This window comes from Panulirus ornatus, chromosome 7 (genome assembly GCF_036320965.1).
Source record: "Panulirus ornatus isolate Po-2019 chromosome 7, ASM3632096v1, whole genome shotgun sequence".
Classification (NCBI taxonomy): domain Eukaryota; kingdom Metazoa; phylum Arthropoda; class Malacostraca; order Decapoda; family Palinuridae; genus Panulirus; species Panulirus ornatus.
In genome coordinates, this window is record NC_092230.1 from 43,341,235 (window position 1) to 43,364,278 (window position 23,044).

Genomic DNA, 23,044 nt, shown 5'->3' on the forward strand with positions numbered 1-23,044 from the left:
TTCCTTGCCCTCCTTTCACCCTCCTGCATGTTCAGGCCCCGATCACACAAAATCTTTTTCACTCCATCTTTCCATCTCCAATTTGGTCTCCCACTTCTCCTCGTTCCCTCCACCTCCGTCACATATATCCTCTTGGTCAATCTTTCCTCACTCATTCTCTCCATGTGCCCAGACCATTTCAAAACACCCTCTTCTGCTCTCTCAGCCACGCTCTTTTTATTTCCACACATCTCTCTTACCCTTACATTACTTACTCGATCAAACCACCTCACACCGCACATTGTCCTCAAACATCTCATTTCCAGCACATCCACCCTCCTGCGCACAACTCTATCCATAGCCCACGCCTCGCAACCATACAACATTGTTGGAACCACTATTCCTTCAAACATACCCATTTTTGCTTTCCGAGATAATGTTCTCGACTTCCACACATTCTTCAAGGCTCCCAGGATTTTCGCCCCCTCCCCCACCCTATGATTCACTTCCGCTTCCATGGTTCCATCTGCTGCCAGATCCACTCCCAGATATCTAAAACACTTTACTTCCAGTTTTTCTCCATTCAAACTTACCTCCCAATTGACTTGATCCTCAACCCTACTGTACCTAATAACCTTGCTCTTATTCACATTTACTCTTAACTTTCTTCTTTCACACACTTTAGCAAACTCAGTCACCAGCTTCTGCAGTTTCTCACATGAATCAGCCACCAGCGCTGTATCATCAGCGAACAACAACTGACTCACTTCCCAAGCTCTCTCATCCCCAACAGACTTCATACTTGCCCCTCTTTCCAAAACTCTTGCATTCACCTCCCTAACAACCCCATCCATAAACAAATTAAACAGCCATGGAGACATCACACACCCCTGCCGCAAACCTACATTCACTGAGAACCAATCACTTTCCTCTCTTCCTACACGTACACATGCCTTACATCCTCGATAAAAACTTTTCACTGCTTCTAACAACTTGCCTCCCACACCATATATTCTTAATACCTTCCACAGAGCATCTCTATCAACTCTATCATATGCCTTCTTCAGATCCATAAATGCTACATACAAATCCATTTGCTTTTCTAAGTATTTCTCACATACATTCTTCAAAGCAAACATATAAATGAATATTTATATCATCCTTGGTAATAGTAGGTGGCAGTTGATAGGCAGCCACCAACCATGGAGCTATATTACTAGTATCATCACCTACCTAGGTATCACGAGGGTTAGTGATGGCTACTTAGTAAGCCAGCACTCCTCTTATCCAGATAGCTGTCTTTTCTTTCTTCATTACCCACACATGGAATGCTGGCATTCTGTCTACAAACATACTGATTCTTCTTGTCACATAACTCACACAGCTCATTCTTCATACTCTAGATTTTCCTGTAGAGTGCCATCAATTAGCCCTGCCTTTTGACAAAAAAGGTAGGAGCAATAGACAGAAGTAGTCGATAAGAATATTAGATAGGTAAAAGTAATAGGTAGGAACATTAAATAGGAGTGTTAGTTAGAATTAGTTGGCTGGAACATTAGGCAGGAACAGCAGGTAGATTTAGCAGTAGGAACATTAGGTTTGAGCTGAAAACAATGTGCTGGAGTTGCCCTCTACCAGAAGACTGTTAAGAGTGAGGCATGAAAGGCTAAGAAGTGGCACAAGAGTTCACCAGGTATGGGGGACTGTTGTATTTTTTTTCTCCCATACACATTCACCATTTCCGATAATAGTGAAGTAGTATCAAGAACAGAGGACTGAGCTTTGGAGGGAAAATCTTCACTTGACCCCCTTCTTTGCCATTTTCTGCATGAGAGAGAGGTAGTGCCTGGAAAGACTGCATTCATTTACATCTATTCTTTAACCCCTGTATACCACATCTTTCCTGTTCTCTGTGTCCTGTGCATGCCTCTCACCCTTGTGTATGTTCAGGCCCCTGTCAGTTTAAGCATTTTTCATTCCATCCTTCAATTCTCCTTTTCCCCTCCACATCCAACACATATCCTCTTTGTCATCATCGTCTTTCTCATTTTCCCCTCCACATTCAACACATATCCTCTTTGTCATCATCTTCCTTCTCATTTCCTCATATTTCCACCCATTTTAGCACACCCTCTTCATCTGTCTCTGGCACACTCTTATTATTACCACACCTCTCTTTTGGCATTTTATTACTTACTTGATTGAACCACCTCACACCATGTATTTTCCTCAGACATTTCATTTCCAGCACATACCCACGTCCACACATCCTCATTTAAAGCCCGTTTCTCTCATCCATACAATATTCTTGGGACTACTACACCTTAAAACACCCATTTTCGTCCTTCTCAGTAATAACATCTTTTTCCACACATTCCTCAGTGCCCCCATACTACTGTATGTATCTAAGCTTCAGTGTTTCTCTCTCTGGGTTTGTTCCTTATGCATGGCCTCATTTTTAGAACTGCAAACACCAACCTTGGGCTCCACACACCACTTTGTGCAAGAAGCATCATGAGCTTTGTGGTCTTGGCCTCAGAGTCAGTTTGGGCTGCAAAATGAGACCAAAGTGACCAATGTAACAATTTTCAGTGATTAAAAGTGGCTTAGTTGGTATGAATTTGGTGGATTCAGATAGAGTTTGCAGCCATAGAGGCTACAATTTGAGGCCAAAGTGACCAATATAGCAATTTTTGGCAAACAGATAGACCAGTTTGCCTCTCAAAGTGGTGGGTACAGATTTAACTTTAAGCAGAAACTAACATGGGCTATGTGGCACAGCCCCAGAGGCTTTTTACAAGGCTGAAAAGCAGAACAAATTAACCTGTATAGCAATTTTGGCAAACAGGACTGAAAGTTGGTCTCAGATTGGTGGGTACAGATACAATTTGGTGCAAGACATAACATGTTATATGTGGCTGCAGCCTCAGAGCAGTTTTGAGATTGCCGAGTGACCATTATTGCAAATTTAGGCAAATAAGATGACAATTTGGTCTCAAATTTGTGAGTACAGATACACCTTTGTGCAGGAAGTAACACGGGCAAAGTGACCATGGCGTCGGGAGCCATATTAAGACTGCGTATTGAGGCTAAAGTGACCAGGATAGAAATTTTTAACAAACAAGATGACAGATTGGTCTTAAATTGGTGGGAATAGATACTGCTTTGTGCAGATTGTTATGTGGGCTATGGCAGGGGCCCAAGAGGCTGCTTATGGAGGCTTAAGTGACAAACAGAAAAACTTTAGGCAGACAGGATGACCAGTAGGTCACAGATTGTTGGGTGCAGATACAATTTTGTCCAGTAAGTACCACAGTCTATATGGCTGTTGTTCCAGGGGCTGTCCTGAGGTAGCAAATTGAAGACTGATTGACGTTGATAGCAATTTTGGGCAAACAGCTAACCATTTGGTCACAAATTGGTGGTCACATACACCTTTTTGCAGGAGTTAACATGGACTGTATGTGACAGTAATAACTAAATGTACAGATCACAGGCTTTTTAATCATAGATGAAGAAAAGAGATGATAATGGCTCTAATAATTATCAGCCATTAAGAAAAGATGGTACACTTAGGAGACTATAAAGACTGTTTGAGATCATACAGGTATCATTACAAAGTTTTGTTTGGAAGAGTTTGTGGCACAGTATGAAACTGTAAACTTTTTGCACAAAATTCCATCTGCTGGTTGAATTAAGAATGCAGATAATATGTGAGAATGCAGCTGATTCCAAAGTAAAGGCCTAACTTGTAATATCAGAATATATAATTATAATTCATGGCCTGCCTTCATGAACAGGTTTTTGTTGCCTTTGATTTTGATTTTATCATATGATTATAAGTTATTAAAGACTTACTGTGTTATACCCTGGCATGGGCCATCACTGGCAAATTTTATTATATGTCACTGTCCCGTATGATATATATATATTTTTTTCATACATATTCACCATTTCCCGCATTAGCAAGGTAGTGTTAAAAAACAGAGGGCTAAGCCTTAGAGGGAATATCCTCACTTGACCCCATCTCTGTTATCCTTCTTTTGGAAATAATCATCATATTGCGAAATGATAAGCATGCAGAAGCCTATGAAACAGCAATGGGGAAATTGAGTATGCATACATTTACATTGTGATTACCTAGCTGTAGATGAACAGAGATTTAAGATAAGGGATTAATTCAGATTTTTGTCTAATGTTCTTATGTTATTCTGTTTGTAACCTGTTCCATCTCACCTAATATAAAAAAGAAAAAAAATGAGACCCTTCTGGGTGTACTGTAATAGTGGATAGTTGACTTGTTGGTAAACACAATATGCTTTGTCTCCCCTTTTGGCATATTGATCCTCAGTACAAGTAGTAATTAAACATATGAGTTATGAAAGGTGGGGAGTTATGGAATGGTGTGGTAAAACTTGTTATCAGCACACCTTAGCGTGCAACCTTTTGTTGATGATTACAGCTAATCTGCACCCTCCCATATGGACCATTACCATGAACATTATCCCAACTTGAATGAACCTAAGCCCCAGCTACATTGAAGTTTGATATCCCCTTGAGAAAACCGAGGACATATGGTAAGGATATTTTTGGTTCCCTTTGAAACTGTTGCCTAAATGTGCTGAGAACAGTGCTTGTATAAGAAAGACAATTGTTCACTAATACTGCCAATACTATTACATAGATGACAGTTTGCTTCAACTCCAGATTAGTTATATTTTGTATGATATGACATATAATGGTTATGGAGTTTTGATACAAACTTTGGTGTATCAGCAAGTTGTATAGTACTGTTATCAGTGGACAAAAAACAGTCTCATCAAGAAACTTTTTACTCCAAATGAATCCATTATCTCCCTATCACTGATTTAGTACAGCCTGAACCTGCAGGATCTGTTAAAGGGGTCTTAGGTTATATGATTAGATTATGTATATACTGGCTCGGGTATCTGGTGCTGCCGAGGAAAAAAATGGCAGCTTTAGGCGGCCTCAAAATGGACTAGAACAGAGTGCAGTAGGTTAAAACCTTACCCATTTCTAAAGTAATCTTAACCAAAATTGGGGTCTCTGGGTGCTTTAGTTCAGCCATGAAAGATTAAACAACATATGCCTGATTAGGTCCTCCCCATGTCTTCTTCAGGTTCCCCACATATCTTCATTATGTTCTAAAAACTCTGCGGTATTGTCAATCCATCTTCCATCTTAAGTACTTACAGGTTTATGAATAATGACCTTTGATGGCCTCAAAACAACCTTCAGTGCTAACAGATAGCTTAAACCTCTGTCCAAATTATGAAGTACCTACACCACATTAGCAAAGCAGTGGCAGGAACTGACAAAGAAAAGGCCCCATATGCTGTTATGAGTAATACACTGAAACCACAGCATCCTATCCACAACCAGGCCCCATAGACCTTTTTGTGTTTTCCCCAACTGCTTCATACCTCCTGGTTCAGTCCGCTGACAGCATATCACCTCTTATATACCACATCATTTCAATTCACTGTCCCTTGCACACCTTTCACAGTCCTGCATGTTCAGGCCATGAGCACCCAAAATTTTATTCATTCCATCCTTCCATATCCTGTTTGACCTCCCTTTTCTCTTTGTCCCCAACACTTCTGACACATATATCCTCTTTGTCAAACTCTCTTCACTTATGCTCTCCATATGTCCAAGCCATTTTAACATACCCTCTTCAGCTTTCTCAACCATACTTCTCATTTTACTGCACTTCTCTCTTACTTGATCAACCCTCCTTGCATCACATACTGTCATCAGACATCTGATTTCCAACATATTTTTTCTCCTCCATATATTCCCCTGTATTGCCCCTACCTTGCATCCTTACAACATTGTAGGGACTACTATACCTTCAAATATACCCATCTTTGCCCTCTCCACTCTTTCCTCGATGCTCTTATCTTAGCTCCCCTCACCTTCCCTCAGCTTCCATGGTTCCATTCATTGCTATAGCCACTCCCAACTATCTAAAACTCTTCACTTCCTCAAAGTTTTCTCCATTCAAACTCATGCATCAACTAACCTGTCTCTGTGCACTTCAAAATACCTTGCTTTTCTTCATCTTTACTCTACTCTCAACTTTCTCTTTTCATGCACTCTCCCAAACTCAAACATCATTTTCTGCCATTTCTTGCTTGAATCTTTAACCAACACTGTGTCTTCAGCAAACAATAACTGACTTAGTGCTCCCCAGGCGCACACACACACACACACACACACACACACACACACACACACACACTCACAATCAACCAACGTACTTCATACTTGCCCATCTCTCCAAGACCCTTACATTTAGTGACATCATGCTCCCCTGCTGCAAACCTCCCTTCACCTGGAACGGTTCATCCTTCTTGCTACCTACTCGTTCACGTGCCTTACTCTCTTGATAAAACTTCTCTGCTCAGAGTAGCTTTCCCCTCACACCATATATTACTAATGCTTTCCAAGGGCATCTCTCTCACCCCAATCATATTCATTGTCCAGATCCATAAATCTCATGTACCTACCCTGTTTTACACACATCCTTCAAAGCAGACACCTGATCCACACATCCTCTGCCTCTACTAAAACCACATTGTTCTTATTTTGATATTCCATACTCAGGCACCACTTTTCCATACAACTTACTCAGTTCACTCAGCAAACTTATAAGTCTGTGAAGATAGAACCCCTGCTGGAGAAATAGATAAATAATTCTGGATACTGTATATTTCAGCTCATATATTATGTCTCTAAGGAGGGTCCTAGAATATGGGTTGAAAAGAAGAGCTCCCAGAATTACTGTTTTATTTCTTCAGTTTGGATTTTATCTTCATTAGTCAGTGTGACAGTACATTTTTGCAGTGTTTATACCTCTGTAATTCAGACACTTACCTTTGTCCCTTTGCCTTCCTACAGATGCATGCTGCATGTAATTCCCCAATCCTAAGGCACCTCTCCATGATCCATACAAACACTGAAAATCCTAAGTAACCAGTGATGAATAGTCACCCCTTTCTTCAAAAATTCAACTGCAGTAACATCCAGCCACCTTACTACATCTCATACAGCACAAGGCTTTCACCATGTCTTCTCTTTTCACCAAATCCTGTGCCATGAATCTCTCACATTGCATAGCTTCCTAACCCAAACACCCTACTTCTGCCACCCTATCACTGAACACATTAAAAAATCCATCAAAGTACTCCATCTCCTCTACTTATTACCTCTGCCTGTCACCACTTCCCAATTTGCCGTATTCACAACACATGGGAAATCAGTGAATGGGACAAATGGGTAAGGAGATGGAGTGAGTATTTTAAAGTTATTGAATGTGTTTAGTGATAGAGTGGCAGATATAGGGTGTTTTGGTCGAGGTGGTGTGCAAAGTGAGAGGGTCAGGGAGAATGGTTTGGTTAACAGAGAAGAGGTAGTGAAAACTTTGCAGAAGATGAAAGCTGAAAAGGCGGCGGGTTTGGATGGTATTGCTGTGGAATTTATTAAAAATGGGGGTGACTGTGTTGTTGACTGGTTGGTAAGGATATTCATTGTATGTATGGATCATGGTGAACTGCCTGAGGATTGGTGGAATGCATGCATAATGCCGTTGTACAAAGGCAAAGGGGATAAAGGTGAGTGTTCAAATTACAGAGGCATAAGTCTGTTGAGCATTCCTGGGAAATTATATGGGAGGGTATTGGTTGAGAGGGTGAAGGCATGTACAGAGCATAAGATTGGGGAAGAGCAGTCTGGTTTCAGAAGTGGTAGAGGATGTGTGGATCAGATGTTTGATTTGAAGAATGTGTGTGAGAAATACTTAGAAAAACAGATGGATTTGTATGTAGCATTTATGGATCTGGAGAAGGCATATGATAGAGTTGATAGAGGTGCTCTATGGAAGGTTTTGAGAGTATATGGTGTGGGAGGTAAGTTGCTTGAAGCAGTGAAAAGTTTTCACCAAGGATGTAAGGCATGTGCACGAATAGGAAGAGAGGAAAGTGATTGGTTCCCAGAGAATGTTGGTTTGCGGGAGGGGGGCGTGATGTCTCCATGGTTGTTTGATTTGTTTATGGATAGGGTTGTTAGGGAGGTGGATGCAAGAGTTTTGGAGAGAGTGGCAAGTGTGCAGTCTGTTTTGGATGAGAGGGCTTGGGAAGTGAGTCAGTTGTTGTTCGCTGAGGATACAGCGATGGTGGCTGATTCATGTGAGAAACTGCAAAAGTTGGTGACTGAGTTTGGTAAAATGAGTGAAAGAAGAAAGTTGAGAGTAAATGTGAATAAGATCAAGGTTATTAGGTTCAGTAGGGTTGAGGGACAAGTTAATTGGGATATAAGTTTGAATGGAGAAAAACTGGAGGAAGTGAAGTGTTTTAGATATCTGGGAGTGGACTTAGCAGCGGATGGAACGATGGAAGTGGAAGTGAGTCACAGGGTAGGGGAGGGGGTGGAGGTTCTGGGAGCGTTGAAGAATGTGTGGAGGGCGAGAATGTTATCACGGAGAGCAAAAATGGGTATGTTTGAAGGAATAATGGTTCCAACAATGTTAAATGGTTGCAAAGCATGGGCTATAGATAGGGTTGTGTGGAGGAAGGTGGATGTGTTGGAAATGAAATGTTTGAGGACAATATGTGGTGTGAGGTGGTTTGATCAAGTAAGTAATGTAAGGGTAAGAGAGATGTGTGGAAATAAAAAGAGCGTGGTTGAGAGAGCAGAAGAGGGTGTTTTGAAATGGTTTGGGCACATGGAGAGAATGAGTGAGGAAAGATTGACCAAGAGGATATATGTGTCGGAGGTGGAGGGAGCGAGAAGTGGGAGACCAAATTGGAGGTGGAAAGATGGAGTGAAAAAGATTTTGAGTGATCGGGGCCTGAACATGCAGGAGGGTGAAAGGCGGACAAGGAATAGAGTGAATTGGATCGATGTGGTATACCGGGGTTGACGTGCTGTCAGTGGATTGAATCAGGGCATGTGAAGCGTCTGGGGTAAACCATGGAAAGTTGTGTGGGGCCTGGATGTGGAAAGGGAGCTGTGGTTTCAGGCATTATTGCATGACAGCTAGAGACTGAGTGTGAATGAATGGGGCCTTTGTTGTCTTTTCCTAGTGCTACCTCGCACACATGAGGGGGAGGGGGATGGTATTCCATGCATGGCGAGGTGGCGATGGGAATGAATAAAGGCAGACAGTGTGAATTGTGTGCATAGGTCTATATGTATGTGTCTGTGTGTGTGTATATATATGTGTACATTGAGATGTATAGGTATGTATATTTGCGTGTGTGGACGTGTATGTATATACATGTGTATGGGGGTGGGTTGGGTCATTTCTTTCGTCTGTTTCCTTGCGCTACCTCGCAAACGCGGGAGACAGCGACAAAGCAAAATGAATAAATATATATAAATATATACATGTATATATATTATAAGAGGAGAGCTGAAGACAGTTTTCTGAAATAATTTGGATATATGGAGAGGATAATGAACAAAAACAGAAATAGGGAACCAAAGAGGAGGTGGAGGGAAAGAGTGAAAGATGTTTTGAGGGCTCAAGGCCTGAACATGCATATGGAAGTTCAAGGCATAGTATTGTGTTGTATGTCGAACTGAAATTAAATATTGTTTTTTAGCTTATTCGTAAATACAGATGTTCATAGGTCAGACATTCGAAAATTGGTATGTTAGTCCCAACAATGTTATATGGATGCAAGGCAAATTATAGATGAGGATGTGTGGAGGATATTTTGAAAACGAAAAGTTTGAGATAGTATGTGGTGTGATGTGGTTTGATTGATTAAGTAATAAAAGGGTCATAGAGAAATGTGGTAATAAAATGATTGTGGTTGAGAGAGCTGAGGAGGGTGTGCTGAAATGGTGTGGACATATGGAGAGAAGGAGTGAGAAGAGGATATTTGTGTCAGAAGTGGTGGAGACAAAAAGGAAAGGGAGACCAAATTGATTGTGGTTGAGAGAGGTGAGGAGGGTGTGCTGAAATGGTTTGGACATATGGAGAGAAGGAGTGAGAAGAGGATATATGTGTCAGAAGTGGGGGAGACAAAAAGGAAAGGGAGACCAAATTGATGGAAGGATGAAATGAAAAAGACTGACGATGGGCCTGAACATGCAGGAGGGTAAAAGGCATGCGTGGGATAGAGCGAATGGGAATGTTGGATTGATGTGGTATACAGGGGCCAATGTGCTGTCAGTGGACTGAACCAGGGAATGTAAAGCACCCAGAGGAAACCATGAAAAGGTCTGAGGGGCATAATTGTGGATAGGAAGCTGTGGGTTTAGTACATTTCACATGAATGCTAGAGAATGAATGTGAATGAATGTGCCTGTTCTTCATTTGTTTTCAGCTCTACCTTGTTAATGCAGAAATAGCAGTCAAATACACACACACACACATATATTTATTTTATATATTATACCTAGTTGCTATCCCCCACGTTAGCGAGGTAGCACAAGGAAACAGACGAAAGAATGGCCCAACCCACCCACATACACGTATATACATAAATGCCCACACACGCACATATACATACCTATACATCCACAGACATATACATATGTACACATGTACATATTCATACATGCTGCCTTTATCCATTCCCGTTGCCACCCTGCCACACATGAAATAGCAACCCCCTCCCCCGTGCGTGCGCAGCATAGCGCTAGGAAAAGACAACAAAGGCCACATTCGTTCACACTCAGTCTCTAGCTGTCATGTGTAATGCACTGAAACCACAGCTCCCTTTCCACATCCAGGCCCCACAAAACTTTCGAGGATTTACCCCAGACACTTCACATGCCCTGGTTCAATCCATTGACAGCACATCGACCCTGGTATACCACATCGTTCCAATTCACTCTATTCCATGCATGCCTTTCACCCTCCTGTATGTTCAGGCTCCGATCGCTCAAAATCTTTTTCACTCCATCCTTCCACTTCCAGTTTGGTCTCCCACTTCTCTTTCCCTCCACCTCTGATACATATATCCTCTTTATCAATCTTTCTTCACTCATTCTCTCCATGTGACCAGACCATTTCAATACACCCTCTTCTGCACTCTCAACCACACTCTTTTTATTACCACATCTTTTACCCTTTCATTACTTACTCGATCAAACCACCTCACACCACATATTGCCCTCAAACATTTCATTTCCAACACATCCACCCTCCTCCGCACAACCCTATCTATAGCCCACGCCCCACAACTATATAACGTTGTTGGAACCACTATTCCTTTAAACATACCCATTTTTGCTCTCTGAGATAACGTTCTTGCCTTCCACACATTCTTCAGTGCTCCCAGAACCTTCGCCCCCTCCCCCACCTTGACTCACTTCGCTTCCATGGTTCCATCCTTTGCTAAATCCACTCCAATATATAAATTTCCTTTGGAATTTGCAGTCGAGTATGAAAAGATTATTATTATTATTATTATTATTATTAGTATTAGTATTATTATTAATGTTGTTATTACTTGTTATATGTAACCTTAAGTTATATCAGAATATTGGGGACAAATGAGGAAAGATTGGTCATTTGAAAATATATGCAGTAAGAATAAGTAAGCCAGTTAATGTATGATTAATAGCTTGTACTATATAGATCATACCCATGTTACCAATATGTTGTGACAGCCGTTATGGATTTTGAGCAAGTCAAGATTTTTCTATGTTGAAGAGAGAATCAAATTTTAAACAGAAGGAAAAAAAAAGTGCAAGCACTTACTGAATTATGATGACCTGGGAACATAATGAATGCAGTATTAATTAATATGGATGGTATTGCAGTGGAATTTATTAAAAAAGGGGGTGACTGTATCGTTGACTGGTTGGTAAGGTTATTTAATGTATGTATGATTCATGGTGAGGTGCCTGAGGATTGGCGGAATGCTTGCATAGTGCCATTGTACAAAGGCAAAGGGGATAAGAGTGAGTGCTCAAATTACAGAGGTATAAGTTTGTTGAGTATTCCTGGTAAATTATATGGGAGGGTATTGATTTAGAGGGTGAAGGCATGTACAGAGCATCAGATTGGGGAAGAGCAGTGTGGTTTCAGAAGTGGCAGAGGATGTGTGGATCAGGTGTTTGCTTTGAAGAATGTATGTGAGAAATACTTAGAAAAACAAATGGATTTGTATGTAGCATTTATGGATCTGGAGAAGGCATATGATAGAGTTGATAGAGATGCTCTGTGGAAGGTACTAAGAATATATGGTGTGGGAGGCAAATTGTTAGAAGCAGTGAAAAGTTTTTATCGAGGATGTAAGGCATGTGTACGTGTAAGAAGAGAGGAAAGTGATTGGTTCTCGGTGAATGTAGGTTTGCGGCAGGGGTGTGTGATGTCTCCATGGTTGTTTAATTTGTTTATGGATGAGGTTGTTAGGGAGGTGAATGCAAGAGTTTTGGAAAGAGGGGCAAGTATGCAGTCTGTTGGGGATGAGAGAGCTTGGGAAGTGAGTCAGTTGTTGTTCGCTGATGATACAGCGCTGGTGGCTGATTCATGTGAGAAACTGCAGAAGCTGGTGACTGAGTTTGGTAAAGTGTGTGTAAGAAGAAAGTTGTAAGAAGAAAGTTAAGAGTAAATGTGAATAAGAGCAAGGTTATTAGGTACAGTAGGGTTGAGGGTCAAGTCAATTGGGAGGTGAGTTTGAATGGAGAAAAACTGGAGGAAGTAAAGTGTTTTAGATATCTGGGAGTGGATCTGACAGCGGATGGAACCATGGAAGCGGAAGTGGATCATAGGGTGGGGGAGGGGGTGAAAATCCTGGGAGCCTTGAAGAATGTGTGGAAGTCGAGAACATTATCTCGGAAAGCAAAAGTGGGTATGTTTGAAGGAATAGTGGTTCCAACAATGTTGTATGGTTGCGAGGCGTGGGCTATGGATAGAGATGCGCAGGAGGGTGGATGTGCTGGAAATGAGATGTTTGAGGACAATATGTGGTGTGAGGTGGTTTGATCAAGTAAGTAATGTAAGGGTAAGAGAGATGTGTGGAAATAAAAAGAGTGTGGTTGAGAGAGCAGAAGAGGGTGTTTTGAAGTGGTTTGGGCACATGGAGAGAATGAGTGAGGAAAGATTGACCAAGAGGATATATGTGTCGGAGGTGGAGGGAACGAGAAGTGGGAGACCAAATTGGAGGTGGAAAGATGGAGTGAAAAAGATTTTGAGTGATCGGGGCCTGAACATGCAGTTGGGTGAAAGGCGGGCAAGGAATAGAGTGAATTGGATCGATGTGGTATACCGGGGTCGACGTGCTGTCAGTGGATTGAATCAGGGCATGTGAAGCTTCTAGGGTAAACCATGGAAAGTTCTGTGGGGCCTGGATGTGGAAAGGGAGCTGTGGTTTCGGGCATTATTACATGACAGCTAGAGACTGAGTGAGAACGAATGGGGCCTTTGTTGTCTTTTCCAAGCACTACCTCGCACACATGAGGGGGGAGGGGGATGTTATTCCATGTGTGGCGAGGTGGCGATGGAAATAAATAAAGGCAGACAGTATGAATTATGTACATGTGTATTTATGTATATGTCTGTGTGTGTATATATATGTGTACAGTGAGATGTATATTTGCGTGTGTGGACGTGTATGTATATACATGTGTATGTGGGTGGGTTGGGCCATTTCTTTCGTCTGTTTCCTTGTGCTACCTCGCTAATGCAGGAGACAGCGACAAAGCAAAATAAATAAATAAAAATATATATATATATATATATATATATATATATATATATATATATATATATATATATATATATATATATATGTAGGGGATAAAGAATACTTCCTATGTATTTCGTGCATGTTGTAGAAGGCAACTAAAATGGGAGGGAGCAGGGAGCTGGAAATCCTCCCTTCCCATTTTTAATTTTACAAAAGAAGGAACAGAGAAGGGGCCTAGTGAGGATATTCTTTCTAAGGCTCAATTCTGAGTTCTTAACACTACCTTCCTAACATGGGAAATGCAAATATGTATGAAAACATATATATATATATGTGTGTGTGTGTGTGTGTGTCGGAGGTGGAGGGAACGAGGAGAAGAGGGAGACCAAATTGGAGGTGGAAAGATGGAGTGAAAAAGATTTTGTGTGATCGGGGCCTGAACATGCAGGAGGGTGAAAGGAGGGCAAGGAATAGAGTGAATTGGAGCGATGTGGTATACCGGGGTTGACGTGCTGTCAGTGGATTGAATCAGGGCATGTGAAGCGTCTGGGGTAAACCATGGAAAGCTGTGTAGGTATGTATATTTGCGTGTGTGGACGTATGTATATACATGTGTATGGGGGGGGTTCGGCCATTTCTTTCGTCTGTTTCCTTGCGCTACCTCGCAAACGCGGGAGACAGCGACAAAGTATAATAAAAATAAAAAAAATAATAATATATTTATATATATATATGTGTGTGTGTGTGTGTATGAGTGGATGGGCCATTCTTCATTTGTTTCCCAGTGCTGCCTTGTTGATGCGGGAAATGGCGATCAAATATATTAATAATAATAATAAAAATAATGAAAAAAAGTAATTGAATATTTTTGCGATAGAATATGCAAATTATACTTTTCAACATGAGAGAGGAAGAAAGTTTGAAATCAGGAAAAACATGAATGAGAGGGTGACAAAAAAAATATTTGTGACACTGAGCATTTAACTTATCCTAGGAGTTCAAGAGAAAAGTCAGGAGGATTATCACATGTATTGGTTACATTCTGAATTAAATGGTGAATTATTCTCATGGTATAGGTAATATAATTTTAAAAAGAACACTTAAAATTATGCATAAGATTTTCAGAGATAGCATAAATATTTGTGCTTATCCAGTTAGATGGTCTGAGCCCTTGAGCATATTAGAAGAAGCCACGCCTATGGGGCTCTCTTGTAGGGCCGTGTTATGTAGTGAGATCCACGTGGAACTCATCACCTCCCCTCTTCCACTGTACCCATTCTTTCAAAGAACAAAGTAATGTACAAGTCCTAGTAAACCTTATGCCTATTGCTGATAATTTTTACCATTAAGTTTAATTTATTAGGCTCTAGAGTATGTCATATGGAAATTTTGGGGCTTCCTTGTAATTTCAGCAATAATTTTTACCATTGCAAATGAATATTGGAGTTTCTGAATGTTTTAAATGTTCAGCTGTCCTCTGGAAATTATAAAGGTTCAGGGACAGAGATAAAAAATTGAAAAAATAGCTTAGTTCTTTTCATGTCTTCAACCAATGAATTTGATGAAATCTATTGATACTATTGTCAGTTCAATATTGCAGTTGTAATTCTCCTGAATATTTGGTCAATCTCCCTGTAAAATGGGAGTGAGGTGAAGGCAACACCATGGAAGCCTTTTGAAGGCTTACTGTTGCCTACCTCACTACCTTAATACTTCCCTGACCTTTCAGCAAACTGGAATTCTAGTACAATGGGGATGATTAGTCAGGAAAATGACAATGGGTAATTTGAAGGAAAAACATTACGAGTTAGGCAGAATATGATTGTTTAACAAAAAGTAACATTTCTTTGGTTGCGATGAAGATATTATTGCAGTTTTAAATTGATATAAAAGCCACACCAGATTTGGAACTGAATGAAGGTCAGATCAAGAAAAAATACTACTCTAAACAGAACATGTTAAGATTTTACTCCTAATAAGAAAAGTAGAATTTATCATAAATATAGATCACTTGTTTCAGTACAGTCATTATTATCCTCACATTTTGTCATGAATGAGGCAGTAAGATACCTTGTATCTGCCTTTCCATCTGTGAAGTGTTCCTCCTTAGAAAAACTCTTGTGTTTCTCATTCAAGACTTCATTGGCTTACTACTTACTCCTAGTAAATGGACAGTAAAGATAAGTTTTCCAAGTATAGTTCGCATTCATGGGGGGGGGGGGGGGGGGGGGGGGGGGGGGAGCATTTAGATACTTTGAATTACACTACAGGAATTAGTATATCTTTGACTGCAATTATATAGGGGGTGATATGGTTTGGTTTCTGTAGACTTCAAGGGCTCAGAGGAGTGACCTTGTATCTGAAGTACTGTACCTGCACTTTTATGGTTTCAAGCATCACTAATATTACAGCTGAAGGAAGTGTTTATCACTTAAAAGTTCTGCCAGTTCAGTATTATTTTGATATACTACTATACATGCCAGTGTCAGATTCTCTTGAGCCATAAGTTTACTGATTATATAATTATTATATGTATAAAGCTCAAAATAATCTTCACCGCTCAGAGAAGTTTGTACCTGCAAATTCTATGAGTTTCTTTTCCAACAGGCTCTTAACAAAAAGGAACACAAAAATGGTCTCCAGTCCCCTGACTCACCAGACCCTGAACAGGAATACACACTTACACCCCGCACTGAGGCTAAGTACAACAAGATTGATGAAGAATTTACCCTAATGATGCAGCGTAACCAGATCAATGGCAGTCGAGTGAGTTGATTTACTTGATATTCTTGGTCTGCCATTGTTATTGATATTGAATATGTGTCATTGATGAGGGACTGTCTTGTGTAATAATGACTTTATTGCACTGTTCTTCTCTAAACTGTGATCATCGCTATTTTGGTAGCAAACAAACAGTACTGATATCATTCTTGAGGAGTTGTTACTTTAAAGGAAAAAATCTCAGGGAAAATAAAGCATAGCATCTTAACGTTTATTCTTTTTCTTTTCAGCAACCAGTGGGACTTAACAACTATAACAGTATGGCAGTGTCTGTACCTGTCAATAATACAAACTATGATCCATCCTTAATGCAGCCCTCACCACAAATGTCTCATGCCTCTCTATCACCACGACCTGGGTCTTCCAGTGGAATGCTTGACATGAATGGTTCTAATGGTTACCCTGGCTCAACTTCCCCCTTACCACATGGAGGAGCACCATCACCCGGACTACTGACTCGGCCACACTCGTCAAAGACCCATTCTCCAACCAGACCAAATCTTCGTGTCCTAATCCCTAACTCACAAGCGCAGACAGTAAGTTAAATCTGTAGTGCATTTATACTAATCTACTTAAGTATTCCTTGAAAATGGTTGACAAATCAGTATAAAACTACCCTTTACTGATGGTACATAATTTTCTCATAGGATTAGATTTTCTCATAGCTTGGTTGGTAGTTCTTACTTAACTGCCCCTCCACTGTGACTGAATTCATATGATAGACATCATTAATATTATGGAAATTGATAAAAAAAATCTAGGATTAAAGGTATTTCAGGAAATTATACCATAGGAAGTCATTGAGATTACATTTATTAGAAGTGTTCAGTGGAAGAGAAAAAAGTGAATGGAGGTGTAAGTCTCAGTTGATAATCTGGTGGGTGAGAATAAATGGACTTAAAATATACTGGGGTTGATGTACTGTCAGTGGACTGAGCGAGGACATAAGAAGCATCTGGGGTAAAGCATGGAGAGGTGTGATGGGGCCTGGTTGTGTAGAGGGAACCATCACTTCAGTGCATTACACATGACAGCTAGAGAGTGGATGTGAGCACGAGCCCTTTTCTTTGCCTGTTCCTGGCGCTACCTTGCTAACACAGGAAATGGCAATCAGGTATGAAAAAAAGAAATATATAAGAGTCAGTTTTTAAGTCATTGTACTATTTATTGCAATGATCTTGAGAATATGCTTGAAGGTTTATTTTTGTTGGCTGATATTTTGAATGTGAATGGTAATGAAGGTATGGTAAACAGATTATAGGTAACTCTACTTTCTTAGACTTGCCATGTAAGTAATTAATGTTTCTCATTCTCTCCATACAGACACCACGACCAGGATCACCTTCATTAAACACCCCAGTTGTATCACTTCAGACATCAGGTGTCAACCCATCAATGACCTATTCTTCAATAAACAATTTCCCTCCTCAGGACTTCTCACTTAATGCTGATATCTCTCTCAACCATTTAAACCATCTGCACCAGGTAAGACTTAGGCCCTAACAGCTTCCAGATCCTAATGGCATGCAAGTGTTATGAAGTTTTCTATTAATCAGATTGGAATCAAAAGTCTTCCATCTCACTAAATCTTCTGTCATCACCTCTTTTCAGTCTTCCCTCTCCATTCACTGTAGTGGTGCTGCTCTTTCTCTGTTCTACAGTAATTATTTTGGCCATTGTTTTAATGAGCTGTTTGTATGTATCCCCACCCAAGAATTTTGACCCGTCTTGTGTTTGGCTGCTTCTTCCCACAGTATATTTATGGAGAACAGTCACTCTAGGGTCTTTAATGATATATCATTCCTCCTTTGAACAGATGAGCATTGGAATTCACCTCCTCCTTTATATCTTCCCCTTTTCATATAACCTTTCATTCTTCAAAAGTCAGGTGTATAAACACTGGCAGAATCTTGCTTAATTTCTATTTCATTTTTATCTTTTTCTTTCACCCAAGATGGTCTTTCATTAAAGAATGAATACTGGTAATTTGTAACCAGAAATAGTAAATGAAAATTTATAATTCATGTGGCACTATACAAACACATTGTTTTGTATGTAATATTTTTGGTAAAATGATGATGACTTTGATAACTACTAGTAGTTTCATATATAATCATTCTTCATTTACAATTTATTTATTCATTTATTTTGCTTTGTCACTGTCTCCCGCGTTAGTGAGGTAGTGCAAGGAAACAGACGAAAGAATGGCCCAACCCACCCACATACACATGTATATACTTACACGTCCACACACGCAAATATACATACCTATACGTCTCAATGTATACATATATATACACACACAGACATATACATATATACACATGTACATAGTTCATAGTCTGCCTTTATTTATTCCCATCGCCACCTCGCCACACATGGAATAACAACCCCCTTCCCCCTCATGTGTGCGATGTAGCGCTAGGAAAGGACAGCAACGGCCCCATTCGTTCACACTCAGTCTCTAGCTGTCATGTAATAATGCACCGAAACCACATCTCCCTTTCCACATCCAGGCCCCACAGAACTTTCCATGGTTTACCCCAGACGCTTCACATGCCTTGATTCAATCCATTGACAGCACATCGACCCCGGTATACCACATCGTTCCAATTCACTCTATTCCTTGCACGCCATTCACCCGTGTGCATGTTCAGGCCCCAATCACTCAAAATCTTTTTCACTCCATCTTTCCACCTCCAGTTTGGTCTCCCACTTCTCCTCATTCCCTCCACCTCTGACACATATATCCTCTTGGTCAATCTTTCCTCGCTTATTCTCCCCATGTGACCAAACCATTTCAAAACACCCTCTTCTGCTCTCTCAACCACACTCTTTTTATTTCCACACATCTCTCTTACCCTTACATTACTTACTCGATCAAACCACCTCACACCACATATTGTCCTCAAACATCTCATTTCCAGTACATCCACCCTCCTGCACACAACTCTATCCAGAGCCCACGTCTCGCAACCATACAACATTGTTGGAACCAATATTCCTTCAAACATACCCATTTTTGCTTTCCGAGATAATGATCTCGACTTCCAAATATTCTTCAAGGCTCCCAGAATTTTCGCCCCCTCCCCCACCCTATGATTCACTTCCGCTTCCATGGTTCCATCCGCTGCCAGATCCACTCCCAGATATCTAAAACACTTTACTTCCTCCAGTTTTTCTCCATTCAATTTTACCTCCCAATTGACTTGACCCTCAACCCTACTATACCTAATAACCTTGCTCTTATTCACATTTACTCTCAACTTTCTTCTTTCACACACTTTACCAAACTTAGTCACCAGCTTCTGCAGTTTCTCACATGAATCAGCCACTAGCGCTGTATCATCAGCGAACAACAACTGACTCACTTCCCAAGCTCTCTCATTCCCAACAGACTGCATACTTGCCCCTCTTTCCAAAACTCTTGCATTCACCTCCCTAACAACCCCATCCATAAACAAATTACATTTACAAATGTAGATATAATATGCAGTCAGAAATAGTGGGTAAATAGTATCCTTATTAGTATTTATAACATCACAGGACAATTACTTAGAAACAAGTACATGTTGAAAACAGATAAACGACCACAAGGTCACAAAATAGGCTTTTTTTTCAAGACATTTAGAGACATAACCACCAGCTGCTGTGCTCAGTTTCACCTTGCAGATGATGCATGCCCAGAGTGCCTCTAGGCATTTGGACTCGCTTTATGGAAATGGAATGGAGATGATAGCTAGGTAGATGGAATGGAATTTGAATGATTTCTTTTGAAAAAACAAGCAGTAAATTTCTCAGGGAATTTATACTTCAATAAGTAGTTGAATACTTTATTAATATAATATCAGTAGATTACACTAGAAGATTCACACATTATCGTAAAAGTGTAAGAATTTAGGATCTCGCAAGAATCAGTTCATTTTGACAATGAAATCATTAGGTCATGACAGATATTTAGCTCTTTCTTCACTGAAATGAGGTTATGGATATCAGCTTTATACGAGACCAAAAAGGATGTTTAAGTGAGTAGCTTTTCTCATTGCCTGAAGGTTTTACATTGGGTTCTGTAGACCTGCAGCATCCACCTTTCATTTTTCCACTTCCTAAACATACAGGGTATTTATATTCTTACAGAATATGGTTTTGTTCCTTCAGAATGACACATAAACATGAGAAAATTTAACCTCGTAATACTTGTGGAGGGACAAGTGCTGCATTGCTGTCGTAGATAAGTGAAGACTGTTGCTTTCCTGTTTGTCTTGATATCTGTTATTTCTACCTTACATATTGGTTGGATTTATCATTATTTTGCTTTTATTCCATTAAAACAAAATTATATATAAGTGTTCTTAAATTTTAGTTCACCACGTTTAACTTTATCTGTTATATTCTACTTCGCTTTTCTTAGCAGATGATTTATCTGATGTTGGGAATTTTTCCTCATCATTCATCCAACATTTTTTTAATTATCTGGATAAGGGGTCAGCATACATCTCACATCATGCTAGGTACCACCCCATGAGTTCAAGGAAGTTCATCATCCATGACAGTTACTGGGGTACTGAGGAACACAGGATTTTTTTCCATGCCTGGCTGGCAGTGGCAGTGACTTGTATACATAAATGTTTTGGAATAGTGGAATCAGAACAAAGGGGGGTTAAACTCAAATTATCACATGACAATGGCTGCTGTGTTTATCAAATTATCACATTATGATGACCACCACTGAATGGTAAATTTTAATATGAGTCTCAGTACAAGTAAAGGGTGATTGTACAATAATTTATTCATACACATTTGATATTGCCTATGTGAGCAAGGTAGGGTCAGGAATGAAGGACAGCCTTAGAGGAAATAATCGTTACTTGGCTTTTTCCTCTCATTTGCTCTTATTAAAAATAGTATTAGTAATGTTAATAATATTAATAATAACAACACATATACATATGCATGTGTATGTGGGTGGGTTGGGCCATTCTTTCGTCAGTTTCTTTGCGCTACCTCGCTAACGCGGGAGACAGCAACAAAGCAAAATAAATAAATAAATATATATATATATATATATATATATATATATATATATATATATATATATATATATACATTTTTTTAAATGTATATATATATATATATATATATACATTTTTTTAAACTATTCGCCATTTCCCGCGTTAGCGAGGTAGCGTTAAGAACAGAGTACTGGGCCTTTTTTGGAATATCCTCACCTGGCCCCCTCTGTTCCTTCTTTTGGAAAAAAAAAAAAAAACGAGAGGGGATGATTTCCAGCCCCCTGCTCCCTCCCCTTTCAGTCGCCTTCTACGACACGCAGGGAATATGTGGGAAGTACTCTTAATCCCCTATCCCCAGGGATAGGGGATTATATATATATATGGTGAGAGTAAGTGAGCTTGGGAAGGAGACTTGTGTGAGGAAGTACAAGGAGAGACTGAGTACAAAATGGAAAAAGGTGAGAACAATGGAAGTAAGGGGAGTGGGGGAGGAATGGGATGTATTTAGGGAATCAGTGATGGATTGCGCAAAAGATGCTTGTGGCATGAGAAGAGTGGGAGGTGGGTTGATTAGAAAGGGTAGTGAGTGGTGGGATGAAGAAGTAAGAGTATTAGTGAAAGAGAAGAGAGAGGCATTTGGACGATTTTTGCAGGGAAAAAATGAAATTGAGTGGGAGATGTATAAAAGAAAGAGACAGGAGGTCAAGAGAAAGGTGCAAGAGGTGAAAAAGAGGGCAAATGAGAGTTGGGGTGAGAGAGTATCATTAAATTTTAGGGAGAATAAAAAGATGTTCTGGAAGGAGGTAAATAAAGTGCGTAAGACAAGGGAGCAAATGGGAACTTCAGTGAAGGGCGCAAATGGGGAGGTGATAACAAGTAGTGGTGATGTGAGAAGGAGATGGAGTGAGTATTTTGAAGGTTTGTTGAATGTGTTTGATGATAGAGTGGCAGATATAGGGTGTTTTGGTCGAGGTGGTGTGCAAAGTGAGAGGGTTAGGGAAAATGATTTGGTAAACAGAGAAGAGGTAGTAAAAGCTTTGCGGAAGATGAAAGCCGGCAAGGCAGCAGGTTTGGATGGTATTGCAGTGGAATTTATTAAAAAAGGGGGTGACTGTATTGTTGACTGGTTGGTAAGGTTATTTAATGTATGTATGACTCATGGTGAGGTGCCTGAGGATTGGCGGAATGCGTGCATAGTGCCATTGTACAAAGGCAAAGGGGATAAGAGTGAGTGCTCAAATTACAGAGGTATAAGTTTGTTGAGTATTCCTGGTAAATTATATGGGAGGATATTGATTGAGAGGGTGAAGGCATGTACAGAGCATCAGATTGGGGAAGAGCAGTGTGGTTTCAGAAGTGGTAGAGGATGTGTGGATCAGGTGTTTGCTTTGAAGAATGTATGTGAGAAATACTTAGAAAAGCAAATGGATTTGTATGTAGCATTTATGGATCTGGAGAAGGCATATGATAGAGTTGATAGAGATGCTCTGTGGAAGGTATTAAGAATATATGGTGTGGGAGGCAAGTTGTTAGAAGCAGTGAAAAGTTTTTATCGAGGATGTAAGGCATGTGTACGTGTAGGAAGAGAGGAAAGTGATT

At 40.2% G+C, this 23,044-nt stretch overlaps 1 protein-coding gene across 12 annotated transcripts in view; it reads left to right on the forward strand.

Annotated features, from left to right (window-relative positions):
* Mef2 (myocyte enhancer factor 2) overlaps nucleotides 1–23,044 on the forward strand; it is a 1,047,678-nt gene that overhangs the window by 1,001,761 nt on the left and 22,873 nt on the right. For all 12 annotated transcript variants that reach the window (XM_071663621.1, XM_071663613.1, XM_071663614.1 and 9 more), the window contains 3 exons: nucleotides 16,260–16,418; nucleotides 16,664–16,969; nucleotides 17,757–17,918. In XM_071663621.1, the coding sequence (XP_071519722.1) occupies nucleotides 16,260–16,418; nucleotides 16,664–16,969; nucleotides 17,757–17,918 (627 nt within the window). The remainder of the gene's footprint in view (nucleotides 1–16,259; nucleotides 16,419–16,663; nucleotides 16,970–17,756; nucleotides 17,919–23,044) is intronic.